Here is a 27,117-nt window from a genome sequence, read left to right on the forward strand (position 1 = left end):
CCAGAGCGGACAACTTGCATAACATTCAGATGAAAGACAGCCTGTGACTGAACCACCCCGGCCACGAATCTTAGAAATGCTTGTGGCGTTCTACGGAAGGCGCTAACAATGAAAGAAGAACAAGCTTTATCTCAGTGTTACGCTCTTAGATATCAAGCTAGTAAGACCGTGGTCTTCATGTCACGCTCTCAGTGTGTCTCCCCAAGCCTCACCCTTTGAATGGAAGATTTGTGTCGATTGCATTGTATGACACAAGGACCATGACAATTTGATTGTGCCAATTTAGTTTGTGTACATACCAAGACGTCTTGGAGAACAAAAACATTCATCTTTTGGAAACAGAAAAAAATTATATCGATAAGAGCTTGATCACACAGATGTTCATATCTCCGACATCAGATGGTACTATTTATGAGTGGATGGCTCCAAATTCTCAAATGTTTTGTGCAAATTTCCAATGAACGGAATTATTGCATTATATCATTTATTAGGACATTGGATACATCTCAGCATTCTGTAATCAGAGAGACTGCTGGTGAAATTTGTGTCCTTATTTAGTTTTCGCGTGAAACGACTTTCGTTTTCGATACACGCAACGAAACGGAACGTTCTCATCCACCGCTCTCAGTGTCGACAGATTATCAGACATGCAGAAGGTTTATTTCTTTGTGCCTAATTTGATTGGTGAGTGAGAACATAGCCTTCAGGAGATAAATGTTTTCGATAATTTGTCGGGGTATGCTCGATTTCTCTGGCAAGTGTCCAGTTCAATTTGTTTATCTAGCCAGACCTTTTAACCTTTGCAAGCTGTGTCTCGGAACCAAGAAAACGTGAGTAACAGGTAACGAGTAACGGACTGCGGGTAGCCAATCAAGGACCTCCTCTGATCTGATTCATGTAATAATTCTTCCCTATGTCCGTGACATATTCTCTTAGAAGTAAGTTATAAGGAGAAACTTTGTGTTACATCTAGAAAGTCTTTAATGTTCAAACCAGAACAACTGATTTATGAACTAACAGCTGGGGTCACTTAGTACAGGGGAAATATTACTAGATGATGGGTCGCCGAGCGTGACCGACTTTTCTTAAAAGAAATGAATATGTTGTCATCTTTGCGTGCACCGCGAAGAGAAAGTGAAAGGTGTCAGTTCTTTTTTCATTGTTCATTCACTTCTGTATTTCTTTACCCATTTTCACAGATTATGTGCGGATTATTCTAAATCTAGCGTCGTTTTACAACATGACGCGTAGGCCACTTCTTACTGTTGCACTTTATTTCACCGGTGGAATAATATTAGACGTTGCAGATGGAGTATCAGCCCGATACTTTGATCAATGTAAGTAAAGAGAGCTTATGATTGATGCCTAAGACGCAGCCCATTTGGACTGTTTAAACTTCTTCATTAAGCCAATAGTGAAAGTTACTATTTATTTTTGTTCTTGTTTGATTCTAGGTTCCAAATTTGGAGAGTTGTTGGATGTTCTTCTTGACAGGTATTTGTACCCTGTATATTTTTTTTCCAGGGTCCTGTAAGGCACTCATGGACACACACCCTTGCCAACGTCATGATCTTGAACCGCGTTGTGAGCAAATGCCACAAACATCCCATTATTTTCAGGAATGGTTGAAAGAAAGACAGACATGGTATTAAAAGTAAATAAGCCAAATTTTAATTGCAGTTTCATTATGGGCGAGGAACTATGATATTTACCAACATATACTTGCTCCTATCTTGTGGTTCTTCTTAGGTGTGGTAGAATAGGAATGATGATGGCATTGTGTACCTTCTACCCTCAACACCTGTTTTTATTACAGCTGCTGGTTTGCTTAGAAGTCACAGGGAGTTTTGCAAATCTTTACAGGTACAGACTGTAGTTTTCCCGTTATATTCTTGCCATGTCTGCGACGAAAATAGAACTAGACGCTGATGTGTTACCAAACTAGATAATTTTGGAGTGGTAGACCTTCGTCAGAGCGAATTAGTTAGCCCTTCGTCATTCGCTTTAACAAAGGGCTAACGCTCGAAACTTCAGCTTAGAAACTCTTTATGGTGGCCAATTCACATTATGGACTCAGCTGATAAAATCAAAATATCTTATCATACTGCCCTACTGACACAGCACCACAGTTTCTTTAGAAACTTACCCATTTACTCATGTGTTACCAAACTAATTCGGGTTGTCATAAACTTTAAGTGTTTTTTTCTGGTGTTTTTTTTTGATAACAATCACCTTCAAACTTCTCGTTCTGGCTGTTTTATTTGTCTTTGTTCTCTCTCTTCTTCCCTATACAGAATTTGATAATGTTCTCAATGGTGCATACTTTGTGTGACACCATTCTTTGCTAAATACTTTCGACAGATGTGCGCTGATAACACATTCAGTTGATGTTTCTGCAAAGAAACGCTCGCAAGATCCATGGCTGGTGAGGATTTTCTTTAAGGAAGTAAGTCAACTGGTTATTATACTATGATTTAGTCTATAGTTTTTCCAAAATTGAAGAAAGATTTTTTCCCAAAAAATTCTAAGATGATAAGGTTCTAATGTGATTTTTATGATTTATCAGATATATTTTTCAAAGGCTTTTTCTCTTGAGGAATTGAGAGAGCGCTAATAATGTGAATGAGGTCGGAATTATATTCGTTGGGAAAGGAACTGAATTTCACAGCTTCTTGGCTACAATTTAACTTCAAAGTTTATCCGCCTCCTCACCTCGCGGAGCAAATTCTCTGTGAGTCGGAGATTCGTTGTCTATCTCTCTCAAGAACACCACAAAAGCGCCACCAAGTTTTATTCCTGTTGTTTTAACTTTGGTGTTTTATTTTCTTTAAATCACAGCCCATTACAACACTAGTAATTGTTGGCCAAGACGTCTGTGTTTCTATGCTGTATCTCCTTCACTTTTCTCCAGGACCGATGGGTACGCCAAACTTTAACTGAACTTATAGGTTTGGGAGATATTTGCGAGAATTTCGGTCTCGCTTGATCACCGGTGGAATGGCGAAAATCATTCTCGTAGAACTATTTTTGCCTAACCTTTTCTTATCTGATTTTGTTTCTTCAGTTTCCCTTGGTGGAACCGCGCACAGTCTTTGGATGCTACTGGCTCAGATTTGTTCTCCTTTTTTAATCTATCGTCAAGTGATTGTCTGTTTCCTTTTGCTCCTTCGATCACTTGGTGACTTAGCTGAACTGCATCATCAGCAACCGAAAAGCGATAAAAAACCTAAGTGATAGCAGTAACGCAAGTATACATTACTGCGATCAAGGATGAAAATAAACGCGAGAAAATAAAAATTATCACAACATATCCAGTGCTAGTGCTAAACTTGCGCGAGATTCTCTTAAAATTTTGTTTAATGAGGACCGGAGCGTCGAGCACTCTTGTTTTATGGGTAATGTAAAGATCTGCCGTCGAGTTAGGTAAAGCTTAGCGTGGAGGGGAAGGGGGGGGGGGGGGAGAGGGAGGGGTCCCAGTGTGTCCTTGGTCCCTTCGTTGTCAGATATAAATATAAATCATATAAATCGTTTTGCAAAAACGCGCAGATTAGAAGAATCTACATGAATCTACAAGAACTCGGACGGTATAAATCTTATAACTTTAAAAATCGTGGAAATTCCTAGTTCAAGGAAGGCTCTCTCCCTTCCCCTGAGTAACGCCTCATGCGAAGGTGTAACGTTACTAAAAATAAAAGAAAAAGTGGAGAGAACTTGCCCTTAATGCCAGAAAGAAGCTGGCTTGTGATTCCCTCTTATTATGAAATCCTTCCCTCTCATTAAAAATGTATAAATGTACGCTGTAAGTCACTGAAACACCTTTTTAGAGATGGGAAACTTGTCACGCATGGAGAAAAAAACCTGATTGAACAGTGAACGGTATATTGAAGGTCACCGAACCATGACTGTAATGAGTAATTTAGTGTTAACAACTGAGTTGAGTAAATTGGCTACCTTAAAGGGTAGCTTTTTTACCCTTTACGGTGGCCAATTTACGTTTTCAACTCAGTTGTTAACACTAAATTGCCTGCCATACTCTCCCACCGACGCACTACCACAGTTTCTTTAGAAACTTACCCCTTCTATTCATATGACTGTAGTGAGACGCGTTTGGACTGTCAGAATATAACTCTCGCATTTAAAAGCTCCTTTAACGGTTATTTAAGTTGGCTCTCCTGAAAAATCGCGAGTTTTAGAGGTATGTTTTCGTTTTCTCTCTTATTGTCAATACATTACATTCACGAAAGCGCATTCTTTAGAAGAAATTTGATCTTATCTAGCGCGTTGATGCTTTAGCCAATGAGAGAGAACTGTGTAATAGGGACTGATGTACAATTTGTTGGGGTTCTATACATCCATACACTTTCTTGGGGCAAAGTATTGGGGCTTTCTTGAGTGGGCGTGCAAAACGGTCGACATCAAATCTATAGATCCTAGATCTCCAGAGAATAGGATATCTGAAATAAAAAAAGTAAATACGATCTATGAAATTCACGAACGAAAATTTGTGGGAAAGAGTGAGGTCGATTGGTTAGTGAGTTCTTGGTAGGGAGGTATTCTGAACACGCAATGAAAGAGATAAAAGTCAGCGAACATTCGTTACATTATGTTTCCTCTTACACCACGTGCTTGGCTCATTGAATTGATCGACCAAGCGCCCTTGTCCTTAATAATTGAAAGCATTGGTCTTCATTTTGGAGAAGTTTTGGGGTTTACTTAAATCTTGTCGGCCAACCTGAGCTTTTGATTATTGAGCGGTCTACGAAAACCATTTCATCGTAGAAAAACCTGGAATCAAACAAACACGAGTTTTTTGTTAGCGTTCTCACTCTTCAACCGGCATCATGACGAGTCTGTGGATGGGAGATGTAAGACACATTTTTTTTTTCTAGAGCGAAATTACAACAGCAATTTTTATCAGGGACATATGCTGAAAATTCTGTTTGTATCATTGACAGCTTGATAGTTACATGGAAGAAGCCTTCATCACAAGTGCTTTTGCGGCGATGGGAGAAGCTGTGGTGTCCGTAAAGATGATAAAGAACAGAACAACAGGGTAATGTTCTCGCCGTGGTGAAACTATCAAACTATACATGGCCACTGACTTACTACCTAACGGGGAAAGATTTCCTTGTAACCTCGTACTGTTCCAAAGGAAAGCCGTAGTCTCAAAGGCAATCTATTGTTTTTGCCGTTGTTCTTTATCCAAGGACTGAATACAGAATGAAGTTTGAGGCTATGCGGAAATCTTTCCCCAAACGGAATCACAAAATTATCTTCAGTGGTCTTCAAAGCTTGAGGGCACTGTGAACTTCAGTGGCAATATTCTGACTATGTAATTGCCCACTTATTTCCCAGAGCTTTCTTCTTATAATTTTCCTTTTCAACCCTGACAGAGGATAATTCTGCACATAAGCCATGTAGCCCAAGCAACTACTTTTCTGTGTTCTGAATAAAAATATTGTCAAACTTGGCAAGATAAGAAGACAAAAGACTGGCTAAAACTAGTGGGAGGGAGACAAGGAAGGGGTCAGCTGCACCCCCCCTCCCTTGACACAACCTACCCAGAGGGCCTTTCTCCTCGGAAAATGGGATTAAAAAAACTGGTGAAGTCAGCTCTACAGAAAAATAGACCTCACTGCAAGAGTTTATTCCACTTAAATGGAGCAACTATTAGTAGAGGCACTCTTCTTAAGCAGGGTGGTAGCCAGTCTTGGAGTCCTCCCTCCCTTCACCACTGCAAGATTTTGTCAAGTTTCTGTGATTATATGTATGGACAAAAACCATTGTTATTATTGCTGGGTGAAGAGAGATTCTGAAAGAATAACTTGTCTTAAACTCAAACTGGAACATGATGTGATGAACTTTAACCCTTTAACTTGCAGGAGTGACTAACATATCAAGTCTCTTTACAATTTTATTTATAACATAGCTAGTAAATTTGTGTAATCAAATTCAATTGCACGAGCGTGCTTCATATTCCTAATGTGCACGCTCATGATGTCAGCAAACAAATCCCTCGAGAAAACAAATTTTCTATCAGGTTGAAAATGTCATAAAACAATTGGTTCATACATCAGCAGTGCGTTCATCAAGATATGAAGCACTTGGGAAGTTTGGAGAGCACTCAAGAAGCTAGAGTTGCTCAAGGCGTAGCTGAGAGAAACTCTTACGCATCTGTTTGGCAGATTTAGCTTTTAGATCTGGAAATTAAAGGGGTGACCAGAATTTGAACCTAGTACATTTATTGATCTTAAGTCTAGTAGAGCAAAAATTCTAGTAATCAGATCCAGACTTATAATAAGTCACATGCCAGAATAATGATAATTAATTGCTCTGGCATATGAAAATGCCTGAAGATTTGTTTGTGTTCATAGCCACATAAAGTTCTCTCAGCCAAATTATAATCACAATCTTTGGAGGGGTTGAGTGAAACTGATTAGCTCTCTATGCAAGTGTTAAGCATATTTATAAACATATTATATTTGTTTCCAGGACTCCAGCTGGTTACTGTTTTGTTGATTTTGGTGATTATACAGTATCACAGAAAGTTATGGGAAAACTGAATGGATTGCCAATTCCTGGAAGCAATCCAGTGAGTGACTCTAATGACCAGATATTAGAAGTTTTATAACATTGATTGTTTCAAAAATTATTTTTACCAATACCACAGAACAACCTTTTTACAAGAACCTTCCATCCAAGAAATTTGAAACAGATGCACTCAAAAGGAGCTGCCTTATTGGAAAAAACAGAGATCTGCATGTTGGTTGAGATATTTATTATTAGCTCACCAAAGAGTTCTCTGCTGAGAATTGGATTGCAAAATCCAACAGATTGAGGTTTAAATCCCTTTAGACAACTTGCTCTCTTGATCTTACAGTCAACACAAAATTAATGAAATCTTTCTTTGTTTTACAACCAGGCAGGCTCAAACTTTACTAGTTTCTTTAATTATACTTTCACCCACAACACTTCCAACCAAGCAAATCCTTGCAATATGCTGAACAATTTTTCACTTAATATGAACCTTGTACACGTATATGGCCTTGGATTGTGAAATTAAAATGTGTGAAATCTGAATCCTTGTAGGAAACTCATAATGTCTTAATTAAAACTTGTTTTTAGTTTCCTTTGAATTATTGGGTAGTATTGAACTACATGGTTTACATGTTTACTTTTTGTGGAACAAAGTCTTTCAGAAAAATAATTGTGTCCCTTTCTCTGTATAACTATTTTCTTTCTCTCTTTCAGATAAAGCGTTTCAAATTGAACTGGGCTACCTACGGCAAGGACTCATTCACCCAGTAAGTACTTCTTATCCTAATTATTTACTGAGTGCTGCTTGTCAGGACAGTGTATTTACCATGGCCAGCCAGGTTGTGGCCATTTTGCTGGGGCATACTGTAGTTTTGTTAGCATGAAGAAACTAAGAGTATTGTGACTACTATCTGTCTTTTGCTGGTTACCCCTGACAAAGCTCTGACAAAGGGCTAATGCTTGAAAATTTCAGCTTTGAAACTCTTAATGGTGGCCAATTTACATTATCAACACAGATTTTTTTTCTTTCTTTTTTTTTTTTAAACAATTTTATTCTGACCTTTCATTTACACAGTTACAATTTTACATTTATAAAATAGGTTAAAAATGATAACAATTCGATATATCTAACAATCTTACGCAGTTACCCTATTTTCAGCTTAAGAAATTAAACAAATTAAAGTAATTAAACCAAGCAACATAACGTAAAAAAAAGAGAGAGAAAAAACAGGATAGAAGGCAAATCGGCTTAAGATTTTTTAAATTATTAACCATTCCTTTTCATTTGAATATCCATTTCTTTTCAAAGAAGTTTTTCTTATTTATTTTTCTTTCAATTTCATATTTGATAGCTATCTTGTTTTGATAACCTTGTATTTTAGGGTGTATTTGTTTTCTTCTGCAGTCCCACAAAAACAGTTTTCTGATAATAATAAAGTAATTGAGTAGAGTATGAGTAGAGAAGTACTTTACTCATCTCCCACTGATGTAGCACCACAGTTTATTTAGAAACTTACCCCCTTTACCCATGGGCTGGACAGGGGCACCTCGCAGTTTGTCAGTATGCATTAAATACACACCTGGGTGGATACAAGTACTATGAAAACAAAGGGCCTTGTCTTAGAATGCAACACATTGATCAAGTAAAGTATCAACCCTGGATCTCTTGACCTGAAGTTCTACTTACTCACTGTTAGGGCCATCCTGCAAAACACTTGACTGACATAGTCTGCCTGTAGTTTTTTAAAATCTTTCTTTGAACTTGACTCTACAGGGGGCCAGAGTATTCAATATTTGTTGGTGATTTATCTCCTGATGTTGCTGACCATGTTCTGCAGGTAAAATATAGTCACATAAGGTATAAACAAATTGGACTTTAGCAATGGAGTGGCTCTTTAGTCAAAAGTGAAAAAAAATGCTGCTATAACATTTGTATTGGACATTTCACTTTGAAAGTAACTTTTTTTCAGGTGCCACTTTTGATAGTCCTAAATGTGTTCCCAATTTTGAGAGTTTATGGTATTTTAATGCTACATCCAAGGTGTAATGCTCTTCACATGATCTTCTCTTTAATGCCCAAAAGACTGTACATTTATGGGGTCAGTTATGGTGTGTGGTACATGTAGATTAAGTTATCTGAGGTAGGGGTTGTTGAATTCATAACTCATCTATATTTTTATTTGTCATAGGAGTTCTTCCAGAGAAAATTTCCCAGTTGTAAAGCTGCCAAAGGTACGAATATGTGGTTGTTCTGATTGCAGAAAAAGGTTTACAGGTCAGGCTATAGCCTCTTAACTGAGATCATGAAAGCTAGACACTGAAACCTTTTGGCTGAAAAGAAGGTGGTTGCTTTTATTCAACTGTTAGTGATGATAAGCACATACGACACAGGTGAATAGTGCTTTTCACATGCACTGAGTGGCTTTTTTTGGAAGTTATCAGCAAGTACTGTTCACCTCAGAGCAACCAAAGAGAAAAAAATTATGCATCAAGAGTCAAATTCCCAACAATTTTTTGTTACATTGAAAGAAATAAATTTATTGTTAAATTTTTTTGGTTTCTCTATAGCATACAATGAAGTTATTATTCACCTCAGTGTTGGTAGAAGTGATAGATATATTCCGTGTCGCTCTGCAGCTCGATAAGTTTCCATCACCATTCACTTACAGTTCTGCAAATAATTGTAAGTTGTAACTGAAGTTAACAGTCAAATTTTAATCTAACCATTAGTGTTTTTTTCTTTGTAGTTGTTTTGGATGCAGCAGGAAATTCAAGGTGTGTTTAACAACACTAAAAGTAAATTTAATTGTTTAAGTATACTGACAGGAGAAAATGTTAATCATGGTGAATTTACATGTTGCTAGTGAAAAGTCAATTTTGAAGGTCACAATGTTCAGGAATTAACATTATTTGAGGCCTTGATAGTCTCTGGTAAGGGTTGCATGTGTCAGTCTCAGTTAAAGGAAAACATGATTGCATTCATGATTATAAACTCTGATTTCTGTTCACATGTTCAACTTTCTTAAATTAAAAACAATTTCTTTCTATAGAGGATATGGATTTGTGAGATTTTCAGATGAAAATGAACACAGAAAGGCCATGATAGAGATGCAGGGAGCAGTGGGGTGTGGTTCAAAACCTCTCCGTGTCAGTGCTGCAACACCCAAAAGGTACCGAAACATTTAATCTAGACTTTTCATAATTTTCATCTTCCCAAATAATACACTTCACTAGTTTTAAGGAGCTCCTTCCAGGAAAATTGCATGTGTGCACATCATTAATTGCAAACTCATTGAACTTGAGTTGAGGATACAGTTGAAAAAAAAATTCATTTATTTTGGTTCATCAGGCCTCAAAATACTCCAGGAAACACAACAACAACATATGGCTCTGCTAGTGCTGCCAATCAGCAATACATGCAGCAGTATCAGCAATACCAGCAATATCTGGCAGCATGGCAGGGATACCAGCATCAACATCAGCAGCAACTCCAGCAACAGCAGTATTACCAACACTATCAGCATTATCAGCCTTATGGACAGACTACTTACCAACAGCCAATGGTATGTTTTACAAAGAGCAAAGAGTGTGTTTTACCTTCTAATAATGTACAGAAAAAAATAAGTGCTTTGTATTGGCTGAAAATGAGTGCATTCTCATGTAACACAAGAGCAAAGTTGTAGCATGAGTGAAAATTACAAATAGCACGCACATGCTTTCAAAATTTTGTCTGTCTTGACTCTCTATGGTGTTTTTTCATGTACATTATTAACAAGTAATAACATGAGTGCAATTTGGTGTGATAAGCACTTGTTAATTTTGTTGTCTTTGAAAAATTTACTTGTGCTTATTAACACCAAATTGCACTCAAAATCATGTTATTACCTATACTTATCAGACACCTTTTAATGTATAATTGTTACAGGGTAATATCTTGTGAATGAACTTTTTTCATAGGTTGTGGGTGTAAACTGATGCGGTGTGACATGATTGGAAATTTTTGCTAGGAAAAAATTGTTGTGATTTTTTGTTCAAAGAGCAAAACATTAACCCTTTACACCTTAACCCTTTAACTCCCAGAAGTGATTAACATAAAACTTCTCCCAACAACATCAATACATTATTCAGTAAACAGGTAATGAGAATATTCTTAGTTATCAGGTAGAAGCTGCTATCTTGATCTAACGCCAAGTTCTCATAACTAATTTACAAGGAAATGTGTCGCAGCTAGAGGGGAGAATTAACAATCAGATCTTGGGAGTTAAAGGGTTAACATCAGTATGCAAGTTCTCCATAATGTTCTGTATGTTCAACCATCAAGAGCTTCTTGAATTCCCAAATATTTCTTTTATTCTCATGACTTTGACGTTTGAATCAGGGGTGATACTGTTTGGAGAAATTAGATGCTTATCACTCTTCAGTTATATGCTTATCATTCCTGGTTAAAGTGTTAACTATTAGGATGAAACATAATGTTTTAACACTTCTTGACATGTCCAGTGATAGAGAGGAATGCTATACAAAAGATGAATCTTTTATAAATATTTCCAGTGATACAGAAAGAGATGAGTATGAGTGAAAGATGATTAGGAGTGGCAAACCCAAGGGGGTGGGGTTTAGGGGTGTGTTTGTTTGTTTGTTTGCTTTTTTTCACTATTTATCAAACACCAATATTCTTGTAACAAGAGGATTGTGTGTTACAATTCAAGTAAAGGATTTCATATTTACTTGTGTTGCAAATTTCCGAGCTTATTTAGGCTGTATTTCTAAAACAAATTATTCTGTTTTCTGAAGTACATTCCCCCCCCCCCCCCCCTTCATACTTGGATCTGCCTCCAGGAGTGATGGGTATGAAATTACTTAGGAAAAGAGCCAAGAAGCACACTTAAGACACTTCACATGACTGCAATACAGGATAATGTAAAAGCAAGGATAACTAAAAAAAGTTGCTTCTTTGATTTGTATCGTCAGAGTTATGAAGAAACCATAACAGTTGATAACACAGCAGAAGGTATATATAATTTAACGATAGATTTTATGGTATGAAAAGGACATACTGTGAATACAAATGCAAGGGGGGAAGATACTCACTGAAAATTGAGTGGTTATTATCAATTAAAAGCACTTTGCAATAAATTCTCAATTAAAATTTCTGTGTCTGATGAAGATTTCTCTCAATTTTAAAGTTTGTAAACTCAGCTGAAAATAATATGCTTGATGTGTATCACTTCGAACAGTAAACCAATGTTAGTTAATTGACAGGACTACATTCTTGATAAGTTTATCTCTAAATAAATGCTCTGCTCTTCCAGATCCCAACCCACCACTGGACATCACTGCAGAAAATAAAAATATAATGTCAACAGAGGAAGTAAGTGTTTTGATGTTTACTTTTAATTTATCGTAAAACAGATTGAATCTTGAATCAATAGATAATTTCTATGTTGTGGTTCAATTTATCTTTTGCTTTAAAATTTCCAAAGTGATTTTTGAAAATTGTATTTTCCTTTTTCTTGTATATATTACATAACCCTTGAATCTCACAATGTGTAACTGACAAGAGGCCTACATAGCTGGCAATATTTTTGGAACTTTATTAAAACAAAAGAAGGTTGCTAAGTCACAGAGGTCAGAAGCAGAGGTTTTAGGGGGGAAATTTTCTCATTCCTCTGTCTCTTGTGGCTCTTCCAGTTAAAAAAAATCCTACCAGACAACCACTGTAAAGGGTGGTTCAAAGGGAAGTAAGAGAAGTGATTAACATATGACTTCTCTCTATAATATCCATACGTTATCAGGCATTCAGGTAACGAGAGGACTCAAACTTATCAGGTAGAGGTTTTTCTCTTAATCTAACACCAAATTCTGGTAACTAATTTATAAGGAAATGTGTAGCAGATAGAGGGGAGAATTGACAATCAGATCTTAGGATTTAAAGCGTTAATTGCAAGATAGTGTGGACACAGAAATTTAAATGATCCCTTCTCCGAATATCTGATTATTTTCCCCCCAAGCTTTTCCCTCCAAGCTTGTTCATCATTTCCTTGCTAAATATTGTCTTGTTGTATTGATCTTCAAAGGAGTTACTATCTGGTTATCAAGTGTAGGTCTTAAAGGTTAAACTAGACCAAACAAAATTTAAGCCTTAGTTCTTTCTCTACTCAAGAGACCCCTCAGATTCAAACAAAAACTTTATTTAGTGGCACCACAGGTTAGACAATGGCTAAAGACAGTTTGCCTCTTTGATACAGTAGATGAACCTCAACAGTAATGTCCATGTTTGCTTTGAATTTGAATTTGTGTGATTGGTCCAGGAAACTTGTGCCACTTTTTCAATAATCAGATCCAAAAGTAACCATTTGTGACATGGTCACTCGCATTTTCTTGCACTTCAAGAAGTTTGCCATTTCTCACTTTCAATTCTCACTGGCTTTTTGGGATATTTTCCTTTGCTCTGTCTGGCTGTTGTGTTAACCATAGACTTGATTCACAACGCTCAATTGAAATTGCTCCATTGTATATTTTGTTCCTTTACAGGAGTTATACCATGAATTGGAGCAATCAAGATGGCAGCCAGTAGAGACACTAAATTCAGGACACAAATCTCTTGTGACATAGATGACAAGAAACTTTAAGGGTTATATTCTTGGATTCTTAACTGACCCTGTTGTTAGAGATACTTTGATGCTTCAATTTATAGTCAAATGCCCAGTGATTCTTCTACTTCTTAAGTTTTAGTCAGCATATTGAAATTTTAAAATATTGGAGACTTATTCATTGTTGAGAACACTTAAATTGATTTTATTTCCAAAGTTTTGTTTGGGGCCTCTCTGTTAAGGTATTGCTATGGTTATGGTTCAAGGTTTCTTGTCAGGATAAAACTTCATTTTTTTTGTTTTCAGTTGGTATTGTTTTGTATAGCAATATGTTTTACTAATGGGAAAATAAATTACAACAAGGATAGCGTTGAACTCCAATCTGAGAATCTGAAGGATATTGCGGTAGACTTTCTGTTAGTTAACCCTTTAACCCCGAAGAGTGACTAGCATCTAAATTCTCCTTACAACACCAGCACTGAATCACACATTAATGACATGAGAATAAAGGAAATGATCACCAACTAAAGACACTCTTGATTATTAGACAAATTCTCCTTGTCACCACCTTAGTAAATGTACAGAGAACAGTATGGAGAATATGAATGCTAATGTCAGGGTGTAAAGGGTCAATGTTCTGTTGTGCTTCAGGAGGGCTCTTTCAAACCCAAGATACATAACGCGGTACTAAAACACTTTGTCACAAATATTGGAGGAGATAGCATCAAATGCGTCATTTAGTTTCTAGTTTTTGCTCAGACATATTTGCTATATGTGTTACCCTCTCAAACCTCTTCATAGAGGTTACCCCACCTCAGTAACCACCTTTAAGAAAATAAAACGTCATTTATTTATGCATCTGATAACTTTGACAATAAAGCTCTTAATTAGATTATTACTTTTCTCTAAAAATATTTTTTTAAAAATAAAAAGGGATAACTAGCAAAAATCTGGTTTGCAACAGAATTCGGCGATCGTTTTTCAAGGTAACGCCAAATTTAAATTCCTAACAAAATCATTACAACTAGCAATCATTTTCATCGTACAAGTTTTCCGGTACTTAAGTCTTCCTTGTAGGTTGATAAATATACTTTCGCCCTCTTCTCAGAAAGAAATGTGGCCAGGTAGGAATGTCAATGGTCTCTTCTGAGAAATGTGCTCAGTAGAAGACTTACGTGATATGCTTTGATGTATTCGAGCTCAAGTAAAGTCTAACCAAGGAAATTACTTCTTAGTAATAAAAACCGCCATTTTTTGGCTATTAGCGCAGCACGCGAGATAAATACGCAATATAAAATTTAAACAGTTTTGTACGACGATAAGTCTTCGAATATTATCAGTTGTATATTGTCGATAATCCGTCAATGTTACAAGTTATGTACACGTGGCGTACAGGTAAAGTACTAGTGATATCTTTCAAGGGCTCGACGTCTCATCAAGCAACTGTAACAATCCGTGTTAGGTACAATAAGCTAGACGCCAGACAAATACAAATGTTACAAATCGAAACGCTTCTCAGAGGGAGATAAGGTGCGTATTTTGGCAACCTCTTCAGACGACCTCACCAGATGACGGTCCACGTACTCATCAACGTTCAGAAGATACACTCCCGAAGCACGTTCACTACGAAGCGAACGACGACGAGATGCCGAAACTACTGGTTCCGAACGGACCGAGCTAGGAGAATCGATTCCACTCTCTTTGGATGGGTTTCGGTGCAAAGGAAACGAGGATTCCGCGACGTACTGTGAGATACTAGAACCCCCGCTAATACTGCCGTAAGTACGTTTTTTATGGGCGAGGCCTTGTTCTTGTGAAATACGACGCAAAGTTGCGTCGTTAGGTGCAGAAGCGAGTTCGGTCGTTATACGTGACACATCAATAAGACTGAAGGGATCCGCTGACCTTTCGTGCGTTCCATTGGCTGTTGAAGTACGTGGATGATTAGCACGCGGATGATAAGCGCGTGGATGCGTGTATTCGTAGCTAAGTTTCCGAAGCCAACTAGTATCCAAGTCGACATTTGAACTGTAAAGTGACGACGGCGTGTTATCCATCGAAGTGAGATTACTCTTCTTTATTTCTTCTTGGTACGCTCCTCCTGCTGGTTGTTTTGGTGGAAACTTTTGCGCATCTGTAGCATCACCTGCCTGCAGTGCCGCACCACTTGCCGATATCTGTCTTAATTCTTCTTCAAGTCTTCGCCCCCAATCCTCCTCAAGGTTTTCTAAGCCTTCTACGGACTGCACGCTGTAAAGTTCAAGATCAGAATCGTCATCTTCCAATTCGATATCCCACGAATTCGAGTCTTTTGCGATACCAAGATCAGCGTCTGAATCATCCGAAAGTTCCAGCTTTGGGATGTGGACTTCCATGCGGCTACTTCCAGTTTGCTCCCGTTTCTTGGAAAATGAACGTTTGGATTTCCCATAATGCAAAGGCTCACGAGTGTCTGAAGTCGCCGTTCGATCGTTTGGTTGCTTTTCACCGCGTGAGGAATAATCAGCCCTTTGGTTGAAAGTCGATGAGCTAGAGGTCCACCCATGTGATCTCACTTCATCTGCTGGTAGGTGGCTTGCCAGAGGAAAATTAACACGTGGTCTTGAATCGGCTACACCTACTGCTCTACTGGTAGTTCTAAGGGAAGGTTGACGGAGCAGAATATTTTCAACTTCATCACGTCTCCTATTTTCGTCTAAAATTTCTCTTTCTCTGTTCAATTGGATCTCCTTCTCTTTTAGCCGTCCCATCCATTTCCTCTCCAGATCTCGTCTTTGATTGGACAACTCGCTCTCAAGCTGCTCTTTCTCTTTCATCTCCTTTTCTAATATTTGCTTTTCTTTAGAATGCCTCTCCAACGCTTGCTTTTCACGTGTAATCCTCGCGTTAAGGTCTTCCACTTGTTGACGCTTTAGCGCTAAGAGCTCCTTTTCACGTCTGATATTCTCCTCGATGATACTCTCATAACACTTTGATCTCGCACTGTCTGAGTTATTACTGCTATTTTGAGGACTAATTCCCGCTAATTGTCTAGATAGCTTTTCTTCTACCGCTCGGTGCTTTTCTCTGAGCTGCCAAAGCCTTTGTACCAGGACTCTCCTTTGCTCCTCCAGGTGCGTCAGTTGGCTTTGCAGCATTTCCTGTAGCCTAAGATCTGTAAATTCAGTGGAGTCCAGCATTTTCTTGATTTCGCTTATCATGGTCTCGGTCTCTTGAGCATGGTTTTTGATATCCTCCTCTTGTTTCACTTTGTTCTCCCTAAGTTCGTGAAGCATTTCCACCAGGCCGTCTCTGCTGAGGTGCTTTTCAGGCGATAATGACACCGACATTACACTGCTGTTGTTTACGGAGGCCTTGCTTGTATCGCCAAGCACTCCGAACTTCGTTTTCAAATCTAAGATTTCCTGTCGCAGTTTCAATTCCAGAGTGTTTTTCTCCTTCATCAACTGCTCCATGAGTTTAATGAGTTGTAGCACATGAGATCCTTCACTAAATACTGTCGACTCTCCAAGTCCGTTCATTACATAAGGTGAAGTGTTCATTAGTTTCTTCAGATTTTCATTTTCACGTTTTAGTCTTTCATTTTCAAGTTGCAGCTTTTCTAGTGTTTTCTGACCGCCGCCAAACGAAGTTCCTCGGGACTTTGCGATTTGTTCTCGAAGTTTTTGGTATAGTTCGGAGTTTTCTCGTCGGAGCTTTTTCAGGTCTTCGGTTGCCTTACTTAGATCCTTTTGACACCCGAGTGCCTCTTCTTTACATGTATCGATACGATCGAGAAGCGTCTTTAAGTCCCTCTGAAGACCCTTGACCTCTAAGTCTTTCTTCTTCAGTAGTTCTTCGCTTTCAACAATTTTTGAATGGTACTGTTGGCGAAGGGCGTTTCTTTGTTCTTCCATCTCGTCTTGTTTCTCCCGCAAGAGACGTTGAAACTTGTGATCAAACTCGGCTCGTAATGTTCCTAAATCTTGCATGTGCTCTTCAGTGCGTGTTTTGGACGCGTTCTGTTCTTGCACTAAGTCTTGAAGTTTTTCCATTAGCTTTTTTAGTTCTACAGAGTGTTTATTATTGATTTGGTCTTCCCGTTGTTTAAATTGTCGTTCCAACTCGCTTTTCGTGAAGTCAATTTCTTGTTGATGAGCGTTTACAGCACTCTGCATCTCTTCCTTGAGACTTTGAACTTGATCACTGAGATCGTGGTTTTCAACTCTTAAAGACGCTAATATTACCTCGTAACCAAGCTTCATGCTTTCTGTATCTTCGTTTTCTTCGGGAGGCTCCCTTTCGGCAGACAATTGTTCTACTCGAGATGACAGCTGAACCACTTCAACACCCATTTGTTCTTTCAACCTCTCACATTCCTGAGTTTTGTCCAGTAATTGTGCTTGGAGACGTCCAAACTCTGCTTCGTGCTGACCGTTAAAGGTACTCAACTCTACTTGGGATTCTTCCAATTTAAATTTCAATTCCTCGATCTCCGTTTCGCGCTCAGTTTTTGCCGTTTCCAGTTGCCGAATTCTTTCCTGCAGAGTCTCATTTATGAGCTCAATTTGCTTCTTGTGCTCTCTTTCCAAAGCTTCTTTCTGAGAAACCATTTCTTTGTCATGCTGGGTTTGAAGATCGGCTTGGAAAGCGCTTTCAAAAATAAGTTGATCTTTAAGTGTTTCTATCTCCTTTTCATACTCTTCTTTGAGTTGTTCCTTCTCTTTTTGCACCTCTTGAATGTCATCTTTGACATTTTTTAATTGCGTTTGATACTGCTCTGACAACTTGGATTCTAATTCAATCAAATCGGCCTTGTGTTTCTCCACGAGGGAGTTCGTTTCGCTTTTGATCTCCTCCAGCTCCTTTTCCTTAGTGTCAACTTTCTCTACCAAGTCATGTTTTTCTTTCTCGTAACTTGTTTCTAAATTAGTGACCAGGGCTTCATGTTTGCTCGCCTGCTCTGTCATTAGAACTTCATGTTCCTCGTCTTTCAGTTGATTCAACTGCTCCAGATTTTCTACCATACCTTTCAAGGACGCTACCTCTGCCTCAATCTCCTCGCGGCTTATCCGGTGTTCATCCTCCATTTTGGCGAAAATGTTTTCATAATTTTTCTTCAGTTGCTCCGTAGTTTCGTCGTATTCCTGTTTCAGGTCGTTCTTTATACGTTCTAGACTGTGTACGTACTCCGAGCTCTGGTTTTCCATAAGCAGTTGCATCTCCTTCTCTAATCTAGATACCTTGTCCTTTTCTATACCAAGCTCATGGCCAACCTCCTTTATCGTCTCTTCGTGAGCCGCTATTGTGCTTTCTTTTTCCAACACAGTGCTGTCCAACTCTTGTACCTTGGTAATATGTTTGTTCATTTCTTCTTTGCTTTCCTCAAAAGCTTTCAGTGTAGCTGCTTTTTCATTCTTTTCATATATCAGCTCATCCTCCAACAGTTTTTTCTTCTCTTCAAAAGCTTCTACAAGTCTTTTCCTATCGGCGCAAACTTCGTCCAGCTTTCCTTCCAAATTCGCCCTTTCGCTACCAAGTTGTTCTAACAAGTCGGCAACTCTCTGTTGCAAGGCGTCTCTTGATTCCGCCTCAGTACTAAGCGTACTTTCAAGACTTTGAATTGACAAACCATGTTGTTCCTTGAGTCGTTTATTTTCATCACGAAGGTTTATCAAATCATTCTCCATTTTCGCTTCCTTGGCAGCAAATTGTTGGGTTGTCGCTTTCAAGTTTTCCTCCGCGCTGCTAACCCTCTCAGATGCTTCCTCCAAGTCGCTAACCAGAACTTCGATTTTCTCGTCGTACATGTGCACGACGGCTTGTTTTGCAGCATCGAGGTTTTTAACCGTTATTTGTAACTTTTCCCTCTCGCCAAAGGCGTCCTCTAATTGCTTTTCCAGGGACTCTTTTTCTGTCTCCAAAGTTAGGAGACTTTGTTGATGTTCCTTTTCACTTTCTTCGATACGTGCCAATAAATGTTGGACTTCATCGTTGAAATTCTTTATCTTTTCCTCGTGCGTTTCAACCACTTTCTTGATGTCGAGTTCACTCTTCTCTCCTACCTTGTGAAGTTCATCCTGCAACCTGGTGACTTCCCGTTTTGTACCGCTGAGTTCCGTCTCTAAGGACTCAACCTTCTCTTTATACTCTCTCACAGACTGTTCCCGTTCCTTCTCGTTTTCATCATCGTTCGTTTGACTTTTCACCTCTTCTCTATTTTCAGCATTTGATATCATTTCTTCAAGGTCGCTGACTTTCTTTTCGTATTCTTTCACTTTCTCTTCAAGTTTAGCCGCCTTGGCTAATTCCTCTTCCATGTTGATAAACTTGTCTTCCATTTCCTTCAGTCGTTCGATTTCCTCCGTTAGCACATCACATTCTTCTTGCGAAGAGCTGAGCTTTCTGCCGAGGTCTTCGTTAAATTTCATTAGGTCCTTTATTCTAGTTTTCTCCGCAACAAGGTCTTCGTACAACACTCTGAGCTTTCCTTCATATTCATCTTTAAGTTTTTGTCTCTTCGCAGACGATTCTCTAGACAGCTGCTCTCTTTTCCTAGCAATCTGTTCTTCGAGTTCCGCTTTCAAATTTTCCAGCTCTTTCTCGTGCTGACTCAAAAGAACTCCAAATTTGTTACTTCCTTCGTCTTCAAGTTCTTGTATTATCCGTTTTTGTTCCTCTGTTAGTGCCTTAAGACCTTCCAGTTCTTCTTGATACTTTTGCTTCTCCTCTTCAAAGTCAAGAAATTCGGTCCCTTGGGAACCATATAGTATTTCAACTTCTTTTTGAAGGGCTGTAATCTCTTCTGAAGAATTGGAATTTATTTCTTCAAGTTCTTGAATCCTAGTTTTTAATCTCTCGATCTCCTCGGTAAGTTTTGATAATTCCCGTTCGTAGGTTTCCTTCTCCTTTTCCATCTTTCGTAGTTGCTCTACTTCGGCGCTAAGATTTCTCAAGACGTTTAATTCCGACATCAGGCTCTCCACATCAGTTGCATGTTGATCATCATAGATTTTCTTGGTTTCTTCGAGACGTTGAAACTTTCCTTCTGAATCATCTAGCTCTTTCTTGACTTGCTGCAAGCGTTCTTCTAAACTCTGTTTTTCCTTTTCAAACAGTTCCTGGCTCTCAAACAATTTCTTCTGTAACGCCGAGATTTCTTGCGCGTCGTTGTCTCTGGCTTTTCTGTTAGCACATTCTTGATCTAATAGTTCAGTCTTAAGCTGTTCAAGTTCTGTTTGTAACTGATTTACTTTTTCTTCCAAGCTTTCTTTCGTTTTTGTCAGACTTTGCAGCTGTTCATCGCGACTGTTGGCTGAGTTCATCTCTCCTTCCAATTTGGATTTCAAGCTCTCGAGTTCCTCATTGTATTTGTTGTCCGATGCTCTCTTGGCCTCCTGCAACTCGTAATATATGTGTCGAGAATCCTCCAGCTCTTTTTCTAGACCTGCGATTTTGCCTTCCAGCTCCTCGATCAATTTACTATCCATTCCTTGCTTTTTCTGCTCAAGCTCGGGGTTCTCATTCTTCGCAGATTCCAGACGCAGTGTAAGTTCCGAAACATTGCTGTTCAGTTTCTCTCTCTCGTTCTCGAGATTCTCCATTTTGCCTTTCGTCGACTCTAGCTCGGCTGTGACTGTCCGTATGGTAGTCTTCAACTCGTTCACTTCAGTTTCATACTTTTCCAAAAACGTTTTTTTCTCCTCTTCGAGACTTTCAGCTTTTTTAATGTAAATGTTAACTTCCTCTTGGAGAGTTTTTATTTCCCCATCTTCCATCTCCTCGTACGTTTTCTTCATATTAGCCAGTTGGGCTTCGTAGTTTTCCATCAAGGACTTCTTACCATCCTGTAATTCCTGCAGCTTGTTCTTGTATAGCTCAAGTTCACTTTTAAGGGTGACCAAGTACTGTCCCTCGATTCCTTTATCATCCTTGTAGCGTCCTTCCACCTCGTTCATCTTACTCTGCAACTCTGACAGATCGCGTTCATACTTTTCAGAAAGCGACCTATTTTCTTTTTCCAATTCCATACACTTATCTTTGTACGGCTGCAGTTCCTCTTTTACTTCGGAAAGCTGTCTCTCGAACTGTTCTTTCTGCTCTGCTTCAAACTGCATCTTCTCTTGCATAAGAACTTCTCTAGTCCTTTGTTGCACTTCATCCATTTGAACCATAATATCCGATACTTGTCGTTCGTATTTATCCTTTAGAGTCTTATTACTCTCCTCCAGCTCACATCTCGTCTTTCCAATGTCTTCCTCGTACAACCTCCTCCAATGTTGTTCACATTTGTTCAACTTCTCGTTCAGTTCACTTTGGTATCTCTCCTTTAGCTCGTTAGACTTTTTTTCCACTAAAGCCTTACATTGTCGTCGCATTTCCTCCTCTATCATTTTTAATTCCTCCTGCTTCTCGGTCCTAAACGCCTGCACTTGCGCCTCTACCGCATCCATTTGACGCTGATATTCGATAACTTTTTCCTTCTCGGTGCGTAACTCTTGTTCTAAGCTCTCCACTTTAGACCGACACTCCTCCTTGATTATCACAACTTGCTGTTCCGTGGTGTCTTGTTGGATGACAGATCTTCGGCGCTCTTCAGATAGCTCTCTTAATTTTCCCAAGAGCTCGGCAACTTCTTGAGAATGACTGTCCCTCAGAGCTTGAATCTGGTCCTCCATGTCCGCTGTCACTTGGTCAAGATCGTTTTGGTATTGGCTCTTCAACTGACGTTGCAAAGCTGCAATCTTCTCCTCATATTCGCCCTTTTGCCGCTCCAGTTGTTGTTCCCAGTCCTCTTCCATTTTAGCGAGACTGTCATCCAGTTCACCTTGGTACTCCTCGCTTAGTTTCTTAGCAACTTGTTCGATCTCTTGTTGATAATGGGCGTGAAGCTCAGTTCGAAGAGCTTCCATTCCGGAAGTGTCACTCTCTCCATTTTGACTCAGGACAATGACTGACTTCACATTCGCGGAACCATCTTCCTCACGGTGTTCTTCCACTTCACCGTTAAACACTCCACCATTTGCGCTGGCACCGTTGTTGTTCCTTCCTGCGTCATTAAGTTTTTCTCGGCGTATCTTTTCTTTCAGTTCTTCTACTTCCGCGTTAGATTTTTCGAGCTGCGATATCATGTCGTCCATTTCTACTTGATGTTGATGCGTGAGGCGATCTTTCACCGCCATAATTTCAACGCGATACTTCGTCCGCTCCTCTTCAATGAGACTTTCTGTGTCGTTTTCCCGTTTTTGCAGCTTTGTCTTCAATTCTGCGATCTCTTTTAAGTGTTTACGACCAGATTCGCTGCTGTTCGAGTCCTCGCTACACTCTCCACCTGTACTCTCTTCATTTCTTTCTATCCTTGCTCGTAATTCCTCAAGTTCCTTCTCGTACTGCCCTCTGACCTCGTCGAGGCGCTCCTCTATAAGTTTCTCAAAATCAGTCTCTCCATTCTTTAAACGAACCCGAAGACTTTCCGTCTCTTCTTCGTGTTTGTCAAGTTCCTTTTCTAGCTCCATTTGTGCTTCGACAAGCTTCTTCTGCAGGTTACCGATGTGATAGTTTTTGTCCTCAATAGTGGACTGTAACTTGTGCATCTCTTTCTCGTATTCCGCTTTCAACTTAGAAGGGCTATCAGGGTCTTTGGAGGCTGATGATTGATTCAAATGCTCCGAAAAGCTTGTAGACAACACCACTAGCTCCTGCGCGTGTTCAGCATTCAGCTCTTCAATTTGACGTTCAAGTGCTTGCACTTCTTGTCTTAACGTGTCTCTTTCCTCAACCACCTACATGATTGAAAAAAATACAACATTTGAGACAAATCAAAGCATTGAAGAAGTCCTAACGCTCTCCGTCTAAAGACACAGACTTAACAACAAAGATAACCAGCAATGACAAAACAAAAAAAGTCTTTCATTTTGGCCTAAGGAGCTAAGAAATTTGTCTCGAGTATCTTACTGTGCGCCTTACTGAACATGAGCGAAGAGAAATTAGTCAAATACTCCAGAGTGACATATCCATTAACGATGGCATTTTTGACTAAGGTATTGAGCACTTGCAAGCTTTAACCCAAATAATTGCCATATTCACAGGTTTGTTTTAGCTAGAAGGGGACAAGAGTCTTGTCAAATTTATCACAGTCAGACAGCTTCAAGCCATACTAGAAGTGACAACCATTTTAAATACACATATCCTGACATAACTGACCCACCTTTTCAAATCCTTTTAGTTTCAATTTTAATTTTGAAATCTTTTTCTCCATGTGTCGCTGTCCTGTAGACCCAGAAGACTCGCCAGATTGCTCCTCCTCAGTGGACATTAGTCCTCCACTGTCGCTGTCATCCATTTTGAGACACAATTGTCACTAAGAAACTAAATATGAAACCAAGAACTAGTCAGAAAAAGATATATGTATAGGTAATAGCATGATTTTGAGTAAAATTTGGCGTGAATAAGCATGAGTAAATGTTTCAAAGACAATAAAATTGCATGAGCCCATAAGGCATGTGCAACTTTGCAATTTTACACCAAATCACAAGAGAAATCATGTTATTACTTGTTAATAATGTACATGAAAAAACACCATGGAAAGTCAAGTCAGACGACATTTTGAAAACATGTTACAACTATGCACTCACATTATATGAAAATGCACTCCTTTTAAGCCAATTAGAAGCACATAAGTTCTTCATGTACATTATTGCAGGTGCAACACATTACATAGACACAGGAAGAACTTAAAGGTTATTTTTTAACTGCATGCAACCTAAGAGATAATACAATGGTGTTCTAACAAAAACTACAAAAAGGATTGCTTAGATTTCTTCAGCCTAGAAAATTGACAATAAAATAACTCCATTCTCATTCACCAATACATTTGATTGAGACAAACACCCTGGTTCCACTTTAGCAAATGGTGATTTTAACCAACACCTTGAAGTACTAAAGTGAATTCACTCTCACCTTGTTGAGCAATACATTAATTACCAAAATGTACTTCAAGGTTAATATTTTTTGAACTCTTGTGCTCTGTCATGAATCTCAGAGCTTCTGGCAGTCTTAAAATTACCTTCTCAAATCACTGAACATTAAATTGACATTATTTAAAAATTTGGAAATAACTCATTTGTTCACAAGGTTTTGAAGGATTTGGGGCCTATACATTTATGCGATCCATTTTGTCCAAATAACTGTTAAGGAAAAACACATGATGGATTTTGATGAAGAACATTGGCTCTGGTTGTATTTACAAAACTACCAGAATCTTAATTTTGATACAATAATCAATAGGGGATTAACTCTTGGCTGCAAAAATTTTGGATCTTTATAACAGAAGACCAAAAAACTTACATGGGTAAGCTACTTAAACACTGTTTAGCAGACAAAAACAAACCAATTTTCCAACAAAACTGAAGTTAAATATATTGTGCTGGTATTTCTCTTAATATTAGTTATGTTTGATAACAACAATATATATGAAAATTATCCAAAAATTAAAAATATTGGAAAATGTTTTCAAAGAATATGAACAGGCAACATATAATGATGTAACTAGGTTTTCTTATTTTGGAATTCAAATTTTATATAAAAAAAATCATTATTGAATGAATTCAAACTTCTCCCACACTTGATTGATTTCTGTCAATTTGTTATAGAAAAATTTAGAAATTTCAGCCAACCAATATTTTGACATAGTTAAGTTTGAAATCACAATATGATAAATAGGGCCATAAAATTTATTACATGTCTGTAAAGCTGTGATCTTTCATGTTTATGAAATAAATATTTAGGTGTTGCAAGCTCGGGTATTCTGTGTCATGAAACAAAATTTGAGCATGACAGGACTACAAATTTTATATCAAGGAAAGTAATATATATTTCGCCAAAATTTTGTGTGATAATTTTTAAAACATTCTCTCTACTGATCCCCTACAAGTTGCTATTGTTATCAAACTTTAATGATCTTAAATGACTTCTCAGAAGAATTGACTTTACCGATTCAGTCAAGGTAACGTTATTTGCATTTCAGAATGTTTACAGTATAACCCAGTTACCATATTTTAAATATCAAACTATATAACTTTGTAAATATAGGTTAATACTTGAAAATGAGCCACCAAACAATGGTTTCATGTAAGTCTTCGCTTATTACGTGTTTATTAAATTTTCCTTTGCCGAGCACAGTCCACCTGCTGTAGGGAATTTAAACATAAATTTTCAAAAATTCTATCTTTTCCGAAAAATACGATTGCCAACGATCCAATATTGAAAGCCTGAAGTGTCATAATATATTGGATTTTTCCTTTTCCTCTTTCTATCGACAATGTGGCCAATTCCAATCTCAATTTCTAGAAAAAGAATAAAAATATTTCCATTCTCGATTTGTTATGCACTAACACAATTTAAATATTAGTCGAGTTACCGATCGAACACTCCTATCTTTTTATTTTGTAGCGTGTTTAAGACCTGAAATTGCCCTCAAATTTAACCTCCGGCTGTAATAATATGAATCAATAATTTTGCGTGAACAAAAAATATCAAGGCCAAGAAATACATCGTTCCTTTTGGAAGTCCTGTAGCTAATTGTCACAACAGCACACCAATGACAGTCGGTCCAAAATGTCTTTGGGTAAAAATCAAAATACAATATGACGAAATATTTGCCGAGCAGTGCGAATATTTTGTTGGTAATCGAAGAGTTACTTGGTTTATAAAGTCGCAAAGCTGTACGGACAAACATTTAACAAGACCTTCTTGATGCTACTCTCAAAATTCAAATGTCACCAAGCTTGAAGCCATTAGAACGGAAGTGAATTAGCGAACTGGAAGCTAACAAATATTGAGATCAGATGTCCGAATTTTGAAAGTTTTTAACAAAAGTATTTGAAAAGAAGACAATTTGTGAAATGTCCACACCATACAACTGTGCATAGCTTACCTAGATTAGTATAGAAGCGTGCTGTTGCACTTTTGAAAATGATTTAAAGATCGAGATCACATGGTTAGCATCGTAAAACTGAATAGATCCATGGATAGATTAAGACCTTCTACAGCTTAATTCTCGATATTGTAACAGCAAAATTCAAACACATTTACGTAGGTCTCCCTTTAAATAAACTAAATTGCCCAAACCTTCGATCTAAAATGCAACACCTTGTTATTTTCCCAGCTGAAATGTAAACAACAACTGTAAGCTTGTTGGCAACTTCAGTTCGCGGCTTATTTCTCTTTGTTCCAGAACTTTAATCCTGTTTCAGAAGAATCGTGACGACATCTTCGGCTTCCCTGGTGACGGTTTGTACAAAAGGTTCGTCGATCGGGCGCGCAATTTTCGAAACCCAAACAAGTTTACTTTCCCAGGTCGGATTAATAGCGTTGACTCTTCGAAGACATGCCGGTTTGATCTCCAAAATCGGAGCGCTCTCTTTTGAAATCCGCTGATACCCGAACCTTGAAAGTTCTAGGTTCAAATATCAAGGAAATGATGTAACGCTCTTGTAACTTAAATAGAAGAATATCACCATTAACATCAACCTACGCACCATAGCCTAAAGTGACGGTCACGGCGCACGCTGACTTTCGCGAGTGTTGTGATCATGTATTGGCGAGTCAATTAAGAATTGACCAATTGGAGCACAGTATTCGACCACCCAACCAACAGCTCTCTATTGTCTGTGATATGAAGGTCTCTAAGTCATTTGCATTCTGTCGATTTTCTGAAAAGAGAGTACTTGATCAAGTATCAGTCGAATGTCAAACAGATCTGACAGGAACGCTCTTTAGGTCCATTTGAGACTGCACGAAATAGAAATAAAAAGTCAACATTGTACATTCTTGAAAAGCATAGGAAACATAGAAGCAACGCGGGCTGCCTGTCTTCCTACTTCATTCAATTGATCACTGAACAAACTGCATTTTTTTTTCGCGGGATTTGGGTCCAACTCAAGAACAATATTTGCCATGTTACGATTTGCTTGTAGCTTAAGGATTAGTTTGCAAACTGTTTGGTGCG

The 27,117-nt window shown here is 38.4% G+C and overlaps 3 protein-coding genes across 7 annotated transcripts; 2 read left to right on the forward strand and 1 right to left on the reverse strand.

The window, feature by feature from the left end:
• The first annotated feature begins 212 nt into the window (after positions 1 to 212).
• LOC113670636 (CDP-diacylglycerol--inositol 3-phosphatidyltransferase) lies at positions 213 to 3,310 on the forward strand. 5 transcript variants are annotated; one of them, XM_027186806.2, is made up of 7 exons: positions 213 to 684; positions 1,200 to 1,337; positions 1,455 to 1,494; positions 1,750 to 1,863; positions 2,362 to 2,446; positions 2,839 to 2,920; positions 3,065 to 3,310. In XM_027186806.2, exons 1-7 carry the CDS (start codon positions 648 to 650, stop codon positions 3,232 to 3,234), a joined length of 666 nt encoding a protein of 221 aa, XP_027042607.2. In that variant the 5' UTR covers positions 213 to 647; the 3' UTR covers positions 3,235 to 3,310. The 5 variants fall into 5 exon arrangements, with proteins under 5 accessions (XP_027042607.2, XP_027042609.2, XP_027042608.2 ...); XM_027186808.2 differs by lacking the exon at positions 213 to 684 and adding an exon at positions 690 to 830; XM_027186807.2 differs by lacking the exon at positions 213 to 684 and adding an exon at positions 814 to 938.
• A 1,285-nt stretch (positions 3,311 to 4,595) lies between these two features.
• LOC113670634 (tRNA selenocysteine 1-associated protein 1) lies at positions 4,596 to 13,511 on the forward strand. Its single transcript, XM_027186805.2, has 12 exons — positions 4,596 to 4,865; positions 4,956 to 5,053; positions 6,493 to 6,592; positions 7,252 to 7,304; positions 8,312 to 8,375; positions 8,727 to 8,769; positions 9,285 to 9,312; positions 9,588 to 9,707; positions 9,887 to 10,100; positions 11,509 to 11,548; positions 11,850 to 11,908; positions 13,072 to 13,511. The coding sequence occupies exons 1-12, from the start codon at positions 4,842 to 4,844 to the stop codon at positions 13,150 to 13,152; spliced, it is 924 nt and encodes a 307-aa protein (XP_027042606.1). The 5' UTR covers positions 4,596 to 4,841; the 3' UTR covers positions 13,153 to 13,511.
• Positions 13,512 to 13,956: 445 nt separating this feature from the next.
• Positions 13,957 to 26,695, reverse strand: LOC113670627 (uncharacterized). The gene is made up of 3 exons (XM_027186794.2): positions 26,238 to 26,695; positions 23,317 to 23,477; positions 13,957 to 22,891 (listed from the first exon to the last, which is right to left on the reverse strand). Exons 2-3 carry the CDS (start codon positions 23,449 to 23,451, stop codon positions 14,627 to 14,629), a joined length of 8,400 nt encoding a protein of 2,799 aa, XP_027042595.2. The 5' UTR covers positions 23,452 to 23,477; positions 26,238 to 26,695; the 3' UTR covers positions 13,957 to 14,626.
• Positions 26,696 to 27,117: the final 422 nt, after the last annotated feature.

This window comes from Pocillopora damicornis, chromosome 12, assembly GCF_964200805.1.
Source record: "Pocillopora damicornis chromosome 12, jaPocDami1.2, whole genome shotgun sequence".
NCBI classification, from domain to species: Eukaryota; Metazoa; Cnidaria; class Anthozoa; order Scleractinia; family Pocilloporidae; genus Pocillopora; species Pocillopora damicornis.